The sequence below is a fragment of the Gracilinanus agilis genome, chromosome 3, assembly GCF_016433145.1.
Source record: "Gracilinanus agilis isolate LMUSP501 chromosome 3, AgileGrace, whole genome shotgun sequence".
In the NCBI taxonomy this organism is placed as follows: domain Eukaryota; kingdom Metazoa; phylum Chordata; class Mammalia; order Didelphimorphia; family Didelphidae; genus Gracilinanus; species Gracilinanus agilis.
This window is the reverse complement of record NC_058132.1, coordinates 470,496,835-470,516,441: the sequence shown is the minus strand read 5'-3', so window position 1 is coordinate 470,516,441 and position 19,607 is coordinate 470,496,835. Positions and strand designations below refer to the sequence as shown.

The 19,607-nt window shown below is 35.3% G+C and overlaps 1 protein-coding gene across 3 annotated transcripts in view; it reads right to left on the bottom strand.

The window, feature by feature from the left end:
* Positions 1-19,607, bottom strand: part of NLGN4X (neuroligin 4 X-linked) — a 331,168-nt gene that overhangs the window by 16,218 nt on the left and 295,343 nt on the right. For 2 of the 3 annotated variants that reach the window (XM_044666981.1, XM_044666983.1), the window contains 2 exons: positions 13,959-14,144; positions 9,806-10,595 (listed from right to left, as the gene is read on the bottom strand). In XM_044666981.1, coding sequence (XP_044522916.1) covers positions 9,806-10,595; positions 13,959-14,144 — 976 coding nt within the window. Of the gene's footprint in view, positions 1-9,805; positions 10,602-13,937; positions 14,145-19,607 lie in introns of all 3 variants that reach the window. The other variant, XM_044666980.1, reaches the window with a different exon arrangement.

The window sequence follows — 19,607 nt, the reverse complement described above, 5'->3', positions numbered from 1 at the left end:
TGATAGGAGAGAGATCTAGGAAAAGTCCTCTCAGAAAATCTGAGGAGGAAGAGAATGTTTGCAGCTGGGTCACAGAAAAAACCTGAGCTAAGTCTTAAGTAGAGAGAAATATTATAAGAATATAGGGGGAAAGAACTTACTTATACATTTATACTTATTATAACAGTTTTTTTTATGGTGACGAAGAACTAGAACCTGAAGGGATAATCATCAATTGGGGATTGGCTGAACAAGTTATGGGATATGATTATAATTGCAATACATATGGGATATGCATTACAAGATGATCACCAAAAAATTTGGAAAGAGAGAGGATAGAGAGCAAGGTCTAGTGACAGGAGGTCTGGATTTAAATTGGGCCTCAGGAACTTCCTAGCTATGTGACCCTGGGCAAGTCACTTAACCTCAGTTAAGTAGCCTTTACCACTCTTCTGCCTTGGAATCAATACTTAGTGTTGATTCCAAGATAAGTTAAGGGTTTAAAAATATACAACCTGGAAGGACATATGAAGTGATCCAAAGTGAAATGAGCAGAACAAGAAGAATATTGTATACAGTATTAGTAATAAACTATGATGGTCAACTCTGAATAACTTAACTATTATCAGCAATGCAAGGATCCAGGTCAAGTTACAAGTCTAAGGGACTTATAACAAAAAGGACTATCAACTGCAATGAAAGGAACTGGAGGAGTCTGAATGCAGATCGAAGCATGCCATTTTTTACTCTATTTCCTCCATGGATTTTCTCTTCATGTCTTCTTTCAAAACATGATGAACATGGAAATATGTATTCTATAATGACATATGTACAACCTATATCAGATTACCTGACATCTTGTAAAGGGGGAAGGGATGGTTAGAAGAGAGAAACAGGTTGCAAAATTTCAGAAAACAGTTATTGAAAATTGTATATAAGCTTAATTTGGATAAAATTAATAAAAAGAAAAAGAAGAAAAGCTATAGAATATAGAGGTGAGGAGGTAACTGCATTCTGTGTAGACACATAGAGAAAGAAGATAAAATATTAAATTTGTGTAGAATTGTTGTTACAATATAGTTACTAAATATGAATACAAAGGGGTGAGGAGATACAATGTGAATTGTCTGGAAAAGTAAGTTGGGGCCAGATTGTAGGGGACCTTATATAGTAACCAAAGGAGTTTATTTGATCCTTGAGAGAAAAACAAAGAATTTTGAGCAGAGGTCAGACCCATCCATTAATAAGATAATTTCCAGAAATTTGTAGAGAAGAGATTGTGGAGAAGTGAAACTGGAGGCAGGGGCACCAGGGAGAAGAATATTCAGGTAGTCAAGGAAAGCAGTGATGTATGTCTGAGGCAGGGTGTTGGTTCTGTGAATAGAAAAGTGAATTTAAGAGATACTGCCCGGTGTGAGGAGACTCAACCAGATGATAACCAATAAGATAAGGGGAATGAGGAAGAAAATAAAAATGATCTTGGAACAGTGTTCAGATAGTAATCTTTTGCCCTAAATTTGTTCTTCTATCTAACCTAAGATTACTAGCTCAGTTTTGGATTTGTTGAGGTTGAGATGTTACCAGGATAGTCAGGTAGAGGAAAATATATAAACCTGAATACTACCATGAAAATGAAGACTGATAAATTTCCCAATTAAAAAAAGGAAGAGAATAGTCTGAAAACTACAGGTCAGTGAACTTGATTTTGATTCACAGGGAAACTCTGGAGCATATCATAAAAGGAATGGTTAGTGAAAACAGAATGGTAAATAGTGATTACAAACAGTCAGTATGGCTTCATCAAGAAGAAATCATGACAAATTAAATTTATTTCCTTTTTCGAAATTGTCATTAAACCAGCTATTATTTACTTAGATTTTAGCAATGATGAAATGATAAATGTATTTCATGTGTTCTTATGGAGAGGATGGAGAAGCATAGACAACACAGATGGATTCTGAGTGGGTGGAATGGTAGACCATAAAGGAGAACATTAATATTCAAATATCAATGTGGCAAGGAATCTTCAGGGAGCTGTACTTGACCCTGTATTATTTCACAATTTTATCAGGGTATTGGAGAAAGGGATAGATGGCATGCTTATCAGATTTGCCAAAGATATGAATCTAGGAAGGAGTACACCAGATAACTTTGTCAAGATACCCATTCTATTGATATGTTGAGCATGGGGGGTGATGGTGGAGGTGGGATACAGTTTAAGAAAGATATTCCTAGATTGGATTGTGTCCAGCAGAGGCTGACTAGGATATGAAGGGCACATTGAATATATAGCATATGAGGAACGGCTAGTATTTAGTCTGAAGAAGAAAAAGGCTTAGAGAAATGAGTATGAAAACTATCTCCAAAAGTGTTTGAAGATCTGTCATGTGGGAAATGGATCAGATTTATGCTTCTTGCCCTCAAATGTATGATGAGGCTGCAAAGAGTCAATTTTGGTTTAACACCAGGAAAATCTAATGTTACTAACAGTAAGAACTGTCCAAAGTTGGAAAGGCTGCTTAGAGACAGGGTGGAGTTCCCATTCCTTGGAGTTTTTCAACTTAGACTACTACATGACTACTTGTCAAGTTTAATAGAGTACAGATTCCTTTCAGGTGTAAGTTGGACAAGATGGTTGCTGTAGATCCTTTTCAATTTCAAATTCTAGGGGACATCTGAGTGGCTCAGTGGATTGAAAGCCAGGCCTAGAGATGGGAGGTTCTGGGTTCAAATTTGACCTCAGCCACTTCCTACCTGTGTGACCCTGGGCAAGTCACTTAATCTCCATTGCCTAGCCCTTACCACTCTTCTGCCTTGGATCCAATACAATACACAGTATTGGCTCCAAGGCAGAAGGTAAGGGTTATGAAAAAAAAAAACCAAAGAAGAATTCTGTGATTATATATAGCATTGTATTACCATGTAGCACTGTCATCTGCTAAAGTATAATGGGAAGGCAGAAAGGAAGTCTTAATAATGCATACAAAAAGGACTTAACTAGTCTCTAGAAGAATATGACACGAATATGTCTTGGATTAGACACTGCATTTGCATTTTGTGTTCAGAGTTCTTGATGAAGATTATATAAATTTTCATGATGTTAGATCACAAAGATCTATTTCTCTCTCCTCACTATTCAGTACAAGATTATTCTCATCAATCCTATTTCTCACAATCACACCAATTCCTTCTCACTTACCTTGAATATTTGCTATTCATAGTCTGCTAATACAGACTCTTACACTTACTACATTTCCAAAGCTAAAAAGCCATCTGTCATGGTAGATTCAAGTTTTTAAAGTTAGGGGGAAACCAAGTACCTTATCAGGAAGGCCAAGAGACAAGAGGGCAAATGGGTTCTAGAAAAGATAGTTGGTGATAAAGGGCCATGTGCCACTGTGACTACCAGGACAACCTCACCTCACTTGGAAGGAAAGTGTCCTCTACATTTAACAGGTCTCATTGTGGCAATCATATAAGGCCAAATTAAAAAAAAAACAAAGTACAAAAGTATTTTGCAGACAAAAATGAGTAGAAACTGAAATGACTTCTAAGGAATAAATTAAGGAAACAATAAAATGTAAAACCAAAAAGGGAAAAATGGTATACCTAGAAATCAAAGAAAAAAGCAGAATAATCCTCTCCTTGTTTGTTTAGCAGACTTCTAATATCCTTTGCCACTTTCTCAGGAATAGCAAACCAAGAAAACTAAAATAATATCAGAATTATTTTTGTTTTTTCAGTTAAAATGTTAAAAATTATAAATAAGTTATAAAAATATACTATATGATAAAACTTGCATCAGATTAAAGGACTATAATACTTACAGAATATATACTTAACATTGCAAGCTTTATACAAGTCTTTATTATAGTCCATTCTGTCTGGGAAAAAATTAGATTTCTTTAAAAGATTATAAAATACAACTTGAAAGCCTAACAGGTCAACTATAAAAGGGGAAAAGTTAGTTAGAAATGCATTTTAATTTATGTCTTCTTCAGCATTTGTTAGAATATTATGGAAGCATGGTATCTTTGGCTACTTATTTGATAACAAAAGATTTCACAATAATGAACAGCTCCTTAGAGTTCCCAGAGGAGGGGAACTTTTTTTAATAGGAGGTAACAAATATCAAACACAGTTATAGCACAGCTCATCATATGGATTTATCCTTAAAATATGCTTGAAGTGAACCACAATTCAGGCTTGAAAGATTAACATCGGTAAATAAAAAGGAATCACTGATGGCACCACGTGGCATTTCCAATAATATTCTGAATTTTCAAAATGGGTGAAAATTGTATTGCTTCAAAATAATTCTGAAATATACAAGTAATCTGTGATTTTTAATAAGTTAACAGAGCAGCCAGTATTAAAGAAGAACAGGTGAACAACCTGTCTTGGCCAATAACTTAGTAGACTGTCCTGATGATTTACCTAAGGCACAAAGCAGTTAAGTGCCTAGCTCAGAGTCATGAAACTTCTAAGTGTTGCAAGTAGGATTTGTACCCAAGTATTCTTGATCCTATTACTCTAGTGATCTTGGAACAGTGGAAAGATTCTAGTGTTCAATCTACTATTCCACATTGCTCTTAATTATTAATAATTCCACATAAAATGAAGAAACATGTTTTAGCTTTTGGATATACTGAGAGTAAAGAATAGGATTTGAAAATTAATCTAATCTAATCTGAAAAACATTTCTTATATGACTCTACTGTGCCAAGCATATACCCTAGTTCTCAAAGATCTTACATTGTATTGGAATGAAGAAAAGGAAATTTGTATAAAAAGTCTTAAAAACAACACTTAGCCTGATTATCAAAGGAAACAGAGACATTGTTACTGAAAGTTTTCTTTTTCTTTTAAGAAGTACCACTAGAAGGTAATTCATTGCCCTGTACAATTACTGACTGTACTTGCCCACTTCAGTGTTGTGATATAGGAATGTCTGTCTGTGTGCCAAGATGGGGAAAATTCATGCTGCTTTTCCCGGAGGCTGACTGGAGGAAAAGATGATGGCATGGTTAGCATTTCCATAATGGGAATAAGAGGGTTAGGGAAAAGAAGGATGGAGATGGAACAGATCATGCAGTGAGCTTACTTTTACATTCCTTTGAACAAAGATGTTTTATCCTGCTTAAAGGGCACTCACTCCTATAGCTCCCAAAATATCTCAGCCAGAAATCTAGAGGAACTACTGTGCTCTGCCTTCTTATTCCTCATTTTCACATGTGTTTCTCCCAGAACTCTCTGGGAACAAACCCAGACACACTTTCACACAAATGTTTCCAGTGGTTCCTTGTTCCAAAACATCCATTACTAGTAAATGGCATGTGTCTTCTAAGGCAGGGCTACATTCGGCATTCAATATATTATTTAAAAAATGTACCCTATTCCCTTTTCTCTATAGCTAGCCCAATGCACAATTCCAACTTTATTTCCTTGTGTTCTTCAAAATGAGGTACCAGATGTCATCTATCTACTTTAAGACCTAGTTAGAAGTTTAGAAATGTTAGCTCTGAGAGTGTTTGAAAAGTTATGTTTATAGATGATTTCTACTTGCTAGGCATTGTTACAAGTGGGCACATGAGAAATGGCATACAGAGTTTTAAGGGCTGTGCAGGAGGTGCAGAAGGATTGTAACTCCACTCAAGAGACAATAATAAATATGTCTCACTGCAACAAGCTCTTCCCCCATCAGCAGCATATATAATGGTGACAGATGGTACTATAAAACACGCTTATAAGCCATTAATAACTGCAAATCCCTGACTTGCTAATGTTCTAGACAACGGTAATAATAACCAAAGGAAGCCATCATGCTTTATATTATTATATCAATCGCTCAGCCAATGAGCTAATTTATACATCTGGGTAATGCATTAAGCCTGGTGGAACTATATATGTTGACCAAAGTTTTATAAATTCAGATTACCCTCCTCACTTTATCAGTTATGAAATAACTACCAGATAAATGGCATGTAATTTTGACTCTCATTTTCTGCACTAATCAATGAAATACATTCAAATTATTTTTTAAAAGTCAAAGGGCATTTTATTCAAATGGATACTTTCCTTAAACAATGTGCATAAACAGAATTTGGGCAAATTAGGTGTCAGCTACCTTATTAGTATGGGTTATATAGGATACTAGGGAGATTTGTGCCTTATCATCCACTGTGAAAGATAAATCATATTTTGCTTTAGATGTAGTAGGAATAAATCAACATTATAACATTGATGTCATTATGCCCCTCCTTTGTTCAAGGGCTTACAGTGGTTGCCTCCTTACATAAAAAGCACAAATTCAGTTCCTCAGCTTGATATATAAAGTTATAGATATAAATATAGAGATAGAGATATATAAAACATTACCTTCCCTGACTCAACAACTGAATGATAGCACTGCCTCCATACTAATTCCGAATCAAATAAAAATAATATTGTATATTTTTATTTCCCATGCTTCACAACCCATCTATTTATCCACTGGAACAACAAGACCTACACAATATGATTATTCTGCTATTTATTCTAATATTACCTATTTCTTCTTACTATGATTATCTAGACTGGACCTCTAGAGACCATGCACCTACCTCTCTGCATAGTGGTAAGTATCAAATGGGATGATATTTGTAAGATGCTTAGCATGGTGCCTGGCACATAGTAGATTCCTTTCTTCCTTCCAAAATAGGTTAACAGCTAAGCTTCGAAATTCCATCCTGAGGTTGAGCTGTCTGGACTGATGCGTAAGCGAAAATTCAACTACCCCACTATGTCTAAGGGGCTCTAGACCATGCTTCCCATCCAGTCCAGCAACAAAATAAATGGACACCAGGGTCTACTCAGCACAGGAATCTTGCCATATATTCTGCCATTGTAGTATCACACCTTGCCCCTCCATCTCTTATTCTTGCTGTGGAAATACAAATCATTGCTGGGAAAGGATGTTAAAGCCTTAAGGTTCTGATCACAATCCTTGAGATAATCAAGGCAAAAACTCTCTTCCCCAACCAGCATTCTTCTATGTGTGTTGTTACCTCCTAAGTTCCTAGATAACAGGGATTGTCTCACTTTTTTGTGTTTGTATCACCAGTGCTAATTTAGCACAATGCCTGAAACTAGTATGTGCTTGATAAATTATTGATCAATAAGGATAAGATACAGGAATTGGATTTTCTGCTATGATTTCATTATAAAGGAAATTTCCATAAGGAAACTCCCACCTTTAGGACAGGTTAAAACCACTCTGCCATTTACAGTAGTAGTAATAATAATATTAATAACAATAGGTAGCATTTCTGTGACACCTACTATGTAACCAGAATTGTGCTAAGTACTTAATAAATATTTTTCTCAAGTGATCTTTGCAGAAACTTTGATATGTAGACGCTATTATTATCCACATTTTACAGATGAGGAATCTGAGGCAAATGGATGTTAAGTGACTTGCCCAAGGTCACACAGCTAATATGTGCCTGAGGCTGCTTTTGAACTCTGCTCTTGATCCATTGCACCACCTGAAGAGCTGCTTAAGCACTGAGACTTTAAGTGAGTTATCTAGAGTCACAGAACCAGAATGGGTAAGAAGTAAAACTTGAATATTCTCTGGCTTTGAGAATGGCTTTCTATTTAAAATGCCATACTGGCTCTCAATTATCTATAATAAAAATCACAAAACATTCTTATTGATCAATTAAACTTAAAGAATTTTCTTTCATGCTTACTTCTTTGTGACCTTGAGCAAGTCACTTAATGACTTTAGATTCAAATTTCCTCATCTGAAAAATTAAAAGGTTGGACTAGGCAGCCTCTTTAGTGCTTTACAGTCCTATATCTATGATCTTATCATCCTAATATATCATTTACTACTTACACTAATTTCCATGGAATAGGTAGAAATGTTCTCATCCATCAGATAACAAAGAAGAGTAATTAATTTCTCCAAGGTCACAGAGCTAAGAAGATGGGGAATTGGAACAAGAACACAATTGTCCAGGGTTTCTTACTATCCTTATTCAAAACTGTTGACTTAAATATTCTCTCCTGTTCCTCTCAGTCAGTCCACCTCCTACTCATTTTTATACCAATGCTCTAATTTGTTTCCTTCACTACTCTGGCTCATTTTGTCTTTCCACTTCTCTGGATTCTGAGAGTTCTTACAATCTATAGAGCAAAAAATAGTGCTGGAATATAAACTATCCTCAAATGTCCCCTATATTTGTTTTATATCTTATGTTCACCAGAATGGAAGCCCTTCAATATCAAGTTCCATGCCTTAAACATCCTCACATAATTTGCTATTTCCCTACATCCTCTAGCAGTTATAATCATATAGCAGATGCTTGTAGCAAATACTGGTTGATATCTTCAATTAATATGTTCTAAATCTGAAAATAATTTGGAAATACAGAATTACCCTCTAATTAATCTCTTTAAATTCAGTTTGTATTTTTTTCATATTGGGATTTCCTGGAGGCAGCACTCCTGATATTGATAAACAAATATATATTTGAAAAGATGTGAAAAATAAAAATGTCAGTTATGTGGATTTGGAAAGATGTCTAAATCTCTACTGTGTAAACACTATAAATTCTGAAGGAAAATTCCGGATGCATCTAAATAGGATAATGATAATGTGAGGTAATAATAAATAACACATAGGCTAATAATAGCCCTTGCCCTATATCATCCTTTTGAAGAGTAATGCAGTATCCTCATTTATCCCAGTTTCTACATTTTGACCAATCTGCAGTATTGTTCTAAAACCCCTCTCCTAACAGTATACACAGTGACTAAAATAAAATAAAGCACAGTCTTGATCACTAAGTCACCACCAAATTGGAAATCAAATAAACAAACGTGTTTTCTACTAAAATATTGTTTAGATTCATTAAAGATTGAAAAAGATGCAAAACTTTCCAGGATTCCAAGCTGAGTATCTGATTTCTTCTAATATTGTTGCTAATATTACTGCACTGCACTGCAGCTGTAGTTATGAGAGCCTAACCCTGCCATAAGTATTCAGTGGAAAGATTTACCATCCCTTAGTGCCATGATCATCTTTATTTTTAATTCAATACAAAAGCTTCAAGGTGAAAAAAAAGCCCAGTAGTAAGGTACAACAGAACAATACTGCATTATTTGTCAAAAGGATTATTTAGGACAAGGGTTAGTGAACATAACCATTTAAGTGACTGCAGGGGTTTTCCTTTCCATGTTTGTGGAATATCTACACAGCAGAGATTCAGGTGTATTTCTGAATCTCTTTAGTAGATGTTTGTGTTTTCTACACCTTTTTCAAATATTATTTAGCTGCACAGTTATGAGGATGAGATTTCTCCATGGTTAGGAGGAGGCACATTTCATTTGTGTTGCTATGCAGTAAGCCTCGCTATACAATTTCCCATGAGGGCATTCTTCTTCAGTAACTGCCTTTCTTCCCCCAACAGAGGAAGCCTCTATGAGATGGGAAATGCTTAGGTGTACTCCCATTCAGTATAATGAAAGAACTCATTTTTTTCTCTCTTGGGAACACTGCTATTTCTAGCCAGACCCCATCAAGCAAAAAAAAAAATTGGTCTGTAGAATTATCATTTTCTAACCAGCACTATAAAAATGATTTGATAGAATGATGAAGAAGTTGTTTTAAATTATAGTAAATCTCAGAAATAGAGGTTTCTCTTTTGTGAAAATGAAAAATTCTGGAGCTAAGATATTGCAAGTTACAGCAATCTAGGTCTAGTGTAATCATTTAACTAAAGGGAAAAAAGCACAAAGCTTGGCAGTCAGAAGAAAGCTGCCTGAGAGTAAAACATACCCAGTTTTGGCGAAGTTTGTCCAGTATGTCATAACCACTGCGCTAAGCATGACATCATTCTTGGAGAAGTTACAGCTGAAGAGTTCAGTAGGACCAATCATGGGAATGCCAAAAACATAGGGAACTTCATCACCATGGGCGGAATCTGCCCAGCTTGGCTTCATTTCACTTTGACAATGGTGATAGAATGCATAGAAATAGGTTGGGGAGCCATACTGGGCATGGAGGTCAGCTGTGGCAACGGCGGGAGCCACCCATTGGTGATCGGTAAAAAGGGCAACGAGGGTCTTCCTGCGGGTTTCAGGGTTTTCTTTATCCGCCCAGTCAGTGTACATGAACTTTATTGTCTCCCGTAGGGTATCTTTTCCTTCTGGATAACCATACAGATTGTCCACAAAGTTGGAGACAGAGAAGTCAAAATCATTTGGAGAAACGCCGTCCTCATTGTCAACAATACCATCAACAAACTTTAAGCCTTCCCCTTGGTTCACGCCAAGCATTATGTCATAGTTTAGGAACTCCCCCTGCTCCATTAGAATCTGAGGGTCATCTGGAATTACATCACCATCTATCACGGGCCCGAAGGCAATGTGGTATGTGGCTGGAGTAATGGTCTGTTGAATGAGTTCTTTGTAGTTCTTATTCCGAAGGCATTCAACCATGTCAGTGGTATCCAGCATGTTGCAGCCCACTTTATCTGCCAATATCCGAGTGTACTTGGCAGGCTGGTAGTTCACTGCCCAGCTGGACAGGGCTGTTCCACTCTGTATGATTGCCTTTTGGAACAGACCTGCAGGTGCAAATTGTGTACATGCAAATGAAAATCTAAAATATAAAAAAGCAGCTTTTACTGAGCAAAGAATGCTTTTATTGTATCTCAGGGATGTGAATTTCTAAGTACAGTAGCATTCAGCTATTTCAGCCTCTCTTTCACTCATTTTTTTTCCTGTTTGACACTAGTTTTAATAGGAAGTTCTTCTACATACAGAATAAAGAGTTAAGAAAAAGAAACTAGCCTTACAAGTTCATATCCAATGAAAATTTATACTATTCATCTCTCCCTCTAGAATTTTTCAGTTTTTACCTTAAAAAAACTCCCACAAACAAATGAATGTCAGAGGCAATCCAATTCTCTGTTCATGTCAATATGCTTTTCACTAGTTTTAAAGGTCAAAGGAAAATTATACGCTTACCTCTTTCATAGAGTAACCAGGCACCATGTAATTAAGGAAAAATGTTCAGCTAAAATCAATTTAATATGCTCAATTTGTGGGAGTATTTTGGTCTGATATACTTTCGAATTACTTGTTTCACATTTTCTCCTTTAACTGTAAATATATGAAAAAATTTAAATGTGCATTTGAAAGAATAGCTTGTTTATATCTAATTAAATTCTCCAATTGGAACGGATAAGATATTTTTCCCTAAAGAATTTATGATTTCCAAAAAAATGACACAACTTCCAAATTGTTGCAACAGGATTACAAGAGTGTCAAAAATATCCTATTTGGCTTAGAATTTAGAATAAGTGTGAGATGATAAATGAAAAGAAATCGATATTTTATTACACTGCACAGATTTCCAAAAGTATAGGACCTCTATTTTTAGAGTATGTCCAAAAAGGAGATATTAAATTATAAAATCAGAGTGTTCTATTTACTATCTTTCTTTTTATACACTTGAATGCTGGACTGAGTTTAGGATCTGACATCTCCTGATTCACCAGAAAGGGAAAAAAACATTAAATCTCCAATTCTGGTAGCTTGCACTCTGTCAATTTTTGAAATCATGGAAGCAATCAAGTGTGAAAAATGTGATTTTAATCAGTAAGATGGGATTTTAAAGAGAGAGGATGACCCAAAGGGTACTGAGAGCTGAAACTCTAAATAATTCTATGCTGCATTTGTTAGGTCGCTATTGAGGAACCTTCTGTTACACAGTCTATCTGCACTAGTCTCTCATTATATTTGCTTTACTTTGGGCTATTTATAGCCCAGAAAAATAGACTGACCTGTATGCATTCTGTTGTAGGGCATCAATAAAACGATAGATTCTTTTGAAGTATTGCAAAATCCTAGCCAAATTACAGTTAATAAAATTAGAATTGAACAAATGTTACTAAAAGAGTTTTCTCAGAATTGAGAAAACTCTTCTGAGAAAACTCTTTTAGTTGATCTGACCTTGATATAATAAAGACCAATCATTTTGCAAACACAGCAAATACATCAATTGTGAAGAAAAGAACAAAAGGATGTATCAAAATTCGAGAATTGTTTTTAAAAATTGGATTATAAATGTAGAAGATGACACATGTTCCACCCACTCATTCATTTGCTACCCTCTCAAGAGAAAAGTTCCACCCATTTGCTGTGCAGTGAGACTGTATTTATTCTGTTTTGTTGAGGAAGAGAAAAGGAGCTTTTCTAAGCTTCTTATTTCTTAGAAAAGAAAAGCTTACCTCTTCAAGTACCTAAAGAATCGCCTATGTTTTAAATTTTTGGATAGAAATCTTTACCAGATATCTTTACTCTCTCTTCTTCCACTGAGGCTAGGGGGCACCAATTAGCCTTTGCTTGACAGGGTTATTTTTTTTTAATTGATTTCCATTTATATATTGTAAAATGATGAGTTCTATTTAGTAGTCTCTTTCAAAATCGAGAGGTCAGTTGTCACTTCTCCAATTTCTCCAATCCAACCAATGTTCTAATCTGTCATGATGAATCTTCCATTGATTTGTAAACCAGATTATCAAAGTACTGAAAATTATTAAGGAAGCATCTATAAAACTGGGAGGTAAGGTCTAAGGAGGAAATTAAAATACTGCATGGAGATCAGTGCCATCCAGAAACACTGGATTTAGTCACTGAGATCTGGAGACACTGGTTCCCTGTTCCTCACATAAAATATTCAAGTGCCTGAGTCACTTTCACTGGCTGTCCCCTCTGCTTGGAATTCTCTTCTTCCTCATCTCTGCTTCCTGGCTCCCTTCACAACCCAGCTAAAAGTCCACCTTCTAAAGGAAGCCCTACCTAATCCTCTTCAGTTCTCATGCCTTTCCTCTGTTGATTATCCTGAATATATCTTGTTTGAACACCATTAATTACTTGCTGTCTTCTCCATTAAAACTGTAGACCGCAAAAACAAGGGCTCTATTTTGCTTTCTTTATATCCTCAGTGCTGAGGGTACGCAGTAGGCACTTGATAAATGCTTACTGACTAACTGACTACTGTCTTCGGTATAACTATTTTGAGTGTTCAGAGAGACCTCTGTTCTCTGGCCAGTTTCAGGGCTACATTCCAAAGAACAGGCTACCAAGTCTGACTCCTGTCTATTTAAAGAATCACTGTGGTTTTTTTCTTTTTCTAGATGTTACTATCTCCTACATAAGTATTTTTTTCTAATTTGGGTAAAAAATTACACAAAACATATCAAATGAAATTATAATATGATTTGATGAATTAATATTTTTCACTTCAATTACAGAAATGTCAATTAAATGATTACTCCACTTTAAGCTCCTTATAGGACTGAAATTTTCCAAGTTCATGATTGTTTCTTGTGCAAAAGACACCAAAAATAATAAAAAACAATTTTAATGCTTAAAAGCTTAAGTAAAATAATGTGACATATAAAAACTGAATTATAATATCTATTTCTTTTTATTAAGTTGTGGCACAAAAATAAAGGAGTTCATTTTTTAAAATTATGGCTAAAATATAAATGGCAGTGTTAAACTCCTAGATATTCTCTTTTATATTGCATATAGAGGTAGTCCTCTATAACCAAAAAAATTTAGAACTAAATAAGGATTTCACAAATGTCTCCTTTGATAGTGAAAGATCACAGACATGTTGGAATTTGATAATTTCTAAGACTTCTAAGCCAAAATTGTTGTTCAATCACAAATTGAAATAAAGACACATTTTTTGAATGAAAAAGAAAATGAAATAAAAACTGGCCAGGGATAATATATGGTGAGAAGAAGGAGTAAGAAGACAGCTCTTACAAGGATCATTATCTAGGTTTCTGTTGAATTGTTTAATATGATAACTTTAACATTTAATTCAAACAGTATATTTTCATCATTTTTCTTGAAACAAAGATTTCCATTTTTATTTTATTTTATTTTTATCTGAGTAGAAATCATATTACCTTCTGAATAGTGTGACAAGGTCAAGAGGCTAACACAAGATGCTCCTGCTCCTGAGCCAAAGATAGTAACTCTTTTTGGATCCCCTCCAAAAGATCCAATGTTTTCTTCAATCCATCGTAAAGCCTGGATTTGGTCAAGTAATCCATAATTGCCTTTTGCTGCCTGGTCCCCCGTACTTAAAAAACCTATAAATAAGAAAAGCACTTTTTTAGTAACCAACTATAAAATACATAAGTCTAGATGCCATTATATTTTTAGTAAGTCAAATATTTTAATTTCTATTCAATTTTTCCAATAATAATAAAAATCATGATGGAATTATCTTGCATGCCAAAAGTGACCTTATATGTTGAAAATCATAATTCTTCAAACACTTTGAATAAATAAACTAACAATAATTATTTATGTGACTGAAGAGGTTTAAAAAAAGAAGCTTACATGAACTCTGATAAAAAACATCAAAAATAATTTATCTTAAAAGGCATTTATAGATGAAACTGAATAAAGAACAATAAACTTATGAACAATGGGGGAAAATGTATGTAACATTTTTTCCTCCATCAAAGAATGTGGTGCCATATACTTGGATAGTTCTTTGTATGCTTCATGAAGAAATAGAAATGGTACTCATAAAAAAACCCAAGAAAATGTGAAGAACAACTGGATTAGACCAGAGAGAGAGAAAAGAGCTCTATGGTGGAGGATATAGTTTTCGGGGTAGAGAATGTGGATCAGAAAACTATGGTCCATGAGTCAGTTTATAAAAATGTAAAAACCATCCCTGGGCCACATAAAAACATGAAGAGATGAGCTGGATATGGATCCTCATGCGGTAGTTTGCTGACTTCTAGTAAATAAGGATTCTTATAATGTCAGAAAGAGAGAAGGTGACCACAAACTTTAAGAAATGAATCATATTTATTGTAAAAAAGAGGTCAAAGAAAATATATATAATGGCTAATTCATATACTAAATTTGCCACACCTATGTAATTTTTTTGAGAATAATATATATATATATATATATACATGTGTATATATATATGAGACATCATTCATGGTCATAACTAGTATTTATACAGCATTACATATCTTATTCTATCAGGACCTGACAATAAACCCAGATGCTGTTATGCCCATTTTATAATTATAAAATGGAGGCTGATAGTTCAAGTGACTTGCCCAGGGTCATGCAGTAAATTCCCAAGGTGGGATTTGAACGCAAATCTTCTTGCCAGAAGTCTATCACTTTATCAATTGAGCCAACTAAATTATAAAAGTATGAGAAAGGAATAATCAGGTTTTCAAAAACAGTATCCTATATATAGAGGATCACTTTCTCACAGATACACAATTGAATTAAAAGTACAGGGAATATAGAATCCTTACTTAAAGAAGAAAAAAAAATCGACATTTAATACCAACATTCAAAATGCAACCTTAAAGGATCCCTTCCAACAAGGTGTCTCTCTTGCAGAGGACAAAATTATGTAAGATCCTTTGAAAGTTGTAGCCGTTAAGATAAATTTGTTTAATAACTCTCTGATTATTAATATCAGATGAGTTATTGAACAGTAAGATACACTGCTTGCCAAAGGCATTTGGAGGATAACTAGCATCTATTCTAAAGGGGAAAAGGGTTGCCAATAGATGTTTGTAGTTAACAGGGATTTCACAGAAGTTCCCCCCCTCCCAAAAAAAAAGATAGTTTGAAAAAATATTTCTCTTGGTCATATTTAGTGACCTCTACTGGACAAATCCATGGATCTGTCTTTATGTGCTAAAAACACATAAGTGCTAAATTATTGGATGACCTCTATTGTTCAAGATCAAGTTGCCAATGCTATCTACAGAACCCTCAACCCCCCCAAAAAACCCCCAAACCAACTACAACAATAAGAAAACATTTTCACATTTTGCAATAAAAATATACTAGTCTAACTTAATTGGACTTTTACCCAAATTAAGCACATAATGCTTTGAGTTTCTCATATAACCAGCCTGTTTCAACTAGATGGTGAAACAGATAAAGCACTGGATTTAGTATTAGAGAGCCATGAAATAGGATGAAGATGAAATATTTTGGGGTATCATGTTTGAAGAACAGCAAGTAGACCAGTATAGCTATTCCATAAATAATGGGAAGAGGAATAAGACATAAAGAGAGTAGAAAGAACTGAATGAGGGATCAGGTTAAAAAAACAGTTTCAATAACAACAAAAAAAGTGTATATTTGATCCTAGAAAGACTATGAACTGGAGATTTTTTAAGCAGAAAAAGGAAGAAAGGTGACATGGCCAGTTTTTCACATTAGAACAATCATTTTGGCAACTACATGGAGGACTGAATAGTGAAGGGAGAGACTTGAGGCAGAAATATTATTTAGGCGAGAGTTGCTGTTATCTAGGCAAAAGGCAGAAGATCTGGACTAACATGGTCCTTGTGTGAATGGAAAGATGGAGACTTCTGTGAGTTCTTGTTAAAGGAAAAATAATATATTTGTCAGCTGATCAAGTGTCTGGCGTGAGAGAGTCACAGATTGAGGAAGAATTCATCATTAAGAGCTGGGGTGACCAGAAAAAGGTGCTTAAAATTTGAAATTTGGAAAAGGATAGGTTGAGGTGGGAAAAGGAATAATAAATTCTGTTTTGGACATGGTTAGTTTGAGATGCTGATGGCATCTAATTCAATCTCTCCAACAGGCAGTTGGTGATATAAGACAAATATGACAGCAAATAAATGCACGCAAAATGTAGTAGACATAATTGAAAGGATTTATTATATTAGAGAAACAGTCTTTTTCTTGAGAACAATTTTGTTGATTTCTTTTGGAAACTATCCAAATCAGGGGTAAGTCACTTAACCTCCATTGCCCAGCCCTTACTGCTCTTCTGCCTTAGAACCAATAAACAGTATTGATTCTAAGATGGAAGGTAAGGGCTTGTAAATAAATAAATAAATTTTAAAGTAAGAAGAAAATATCCAACTCCTAATTCAAAACATCCTGAAAAAATAAATATAATCTTTGTATGGAACCAGCAAAACCAGTTGACTGACTCCCTACTTCTGGTCTCAGGTTCTGGACTAAAAATATTTTCTATAAAAGTAGGAGGTACATCTCTGCAGTTCAGGATTTAGAGTGAAGAGTCCCTCCAAGCAAATCAAATTTGGGATCTTACTGTAGACATTTCACACAAAGTTACCTGAGAATATTTTGAATTACAGTTCTTAGTTTTAATAGAAACCATATCCTCTTTGCCACTCTCCTTACCTCAAGATGAAAGCAGTACTAACAAAACCCATCAATTTAACCTGGAGAAGATTTAATCTGATTTAATTTTATTTTCTGAATTGATTTGAAATGAAGATGCGCAGTGCAATATCCTAAAGAAGTCTGAAAAGAGACATATTATAAACCTGGCATGTAAGATCTAGAGCATCAGATTGGTTTATTTTTTCTTTAAGATGGCAAAGACCTTCATGTTAGAATTCCCACCTGCCTGCATCTTAAAACAATCAGACATTTATAGGGCACTAGAGATTTCTAAAGCACTTTTTATACATCAACCACTGTAAGTAGGGAGATGCTTTTTTCTCTCTCTGTGTGCATGTGTTTGTGTGTTTATCAAACTGGGATTTCATTGGTGTCCAGAGATGCAACTAAGGAACTTCTATCACTATAGAGGAGTTCCTTATGGATAGGCAAGAGTGACACGTGGCAGACATCATAATGTAGGTCTTCTTCCTAACTCCACAAGCAGCTCTCCAGGCACTAAACTATTGTCTTTGAAGAAGATGGTACGAGTCTAGTGGGGGGCCGACCTGAAGCAAAACTCAGTGAGTTCTGAGCCGGATTCTATCCTGGCCACTTCAGGAAACATAACTCAGGGTTGAAAAGCCATTTGTTTTGAGATGACACAGCAAATCCCCAATCTTGAAGGAGATGGGGAAGTTGCTATTAAAGATATATGAAAGAGGGGGGCAGCTGGGTAGCTCAGTGGAGTGAGAGTCAGGCCTAGAGACAGGAGGTCCTAGGTTCAAACCCGGCCTCAGCCACTTCCCAGCTGTGTGACCCTGGGCAAGTCACTTGACCCCTATTGTCCACCCTTACCAATCTTCCACCTATAAGTCAATACACCGAGGTACAAGGGTGAAAAAAAAAAAAAAAAAAAAAAGATATATGAAAGAGGATCAGCTACTAAGCCAGAGGAATGATCCATTCAGTACATCATCAATATCATCATCATCATCAAAATAACAACAACAATAATAGGAACAATAATAATTATTATTATTATAAAGCACTTCAAGGTTGACAAATTGCTTTAAAATTTTTTTTCTCATTATATAAAATACAATTTTTTCTCACTACATAAAATAAAAAAATTTATTTTATTCTCACTACAACCTGAGGAAGTAAATCTATTATTTTTCCCCATTTCACAGAGAAGGAAACAGTTGATTTTAAATTTAAGTCCTCCTGATTCTAGGTCTAGCTCTCTAGGAATTGTAACATTCAGTGATCTCATCTTTTTTTGCACTCTGCTCAGCTTTCTAGAAATAACAAAACCTACCTTGTAAATGGTTAGAATTCACTTATCAAGCCTAATGGAAATGGTAAAGTCTGATCCCATGGCATAGCTGTTACCTTAGAGGAGTCTATGCTAGGTCTTGCAACCCTGGCTATTTCTAATACTTTGGGTTTTATTTTTTGAGTAGAAATAATTAGACAATACTGAGATGGACATTTCCATCTTCAGAGGTAACCTTATAAGTTCCAGAGTGTGTAGTTAGAATGTTCTGCCTCAGGACTACATTCCTCAGAATTTCTTTCGTATTAGCCAGCATCCTTCTCCTTTCGTCCATGTAGCATCCTTGTGTGTTTGGATATAGTTGTGTATAACCATGCCCACTCTCTCTCTCTTTTTTTCAGTGTGCGCCGCTGGGGTTCCCTCTTTGCTCTAGCTTTTTACTTTCTTCTTGCTTCAAGTTATTATTAATAAATTTATTAAATAATACTTGGGATACTTTGATATTAAATTTGAAGCTTACAAGAGGTTGAGAGTTCCTAGGTATTGACTTGGTAATCTCCTTGACCTCATGTTTATGAGCTAAACCTAAATTTTGAGCATTTGTTTCAGAGGTTCCAGATTGGAGGTAATAAAAAAAAAACCCAACAACCACAGTTTGAAGAAAAGGCCTAATGCCTCTTTTTTACAAAAATAAAACCCCTTACCTTTGGCCTTAAAGTCAGTACTGGGTAATTGGCTCCAAGGCAGAAGAGTGGTAAGGGATAGGCAATGGGGTTTAAGTGACTTGCCCAGCATCACACAGCTGGGAAGTGTCTGAGGCCAGATTCAAACCTAAGACCTCCCATCTTTAGGCCTGGCTCTCAATCCAGTTAGCCACTCAGCTGCCCCCATAACTCTTCTTTTCTAATGGCTTGGCTCCTCTAGAACTAAAAATGGTCCATGCCTGCCTGGGTACAGAGTTGAATGGGGAAGTTGAATGGAGGGAAAGATTGAACACCTCATCCTCAGCCCAGCAGTCCCTCTGGTTATTTTTACTGAAAAACAAGTTGTTGCCAATAAAAACTAAAGGATCTGAAAGTTAAGTGACTTTCTCATGGTCAGATGGATGAGACAGAGG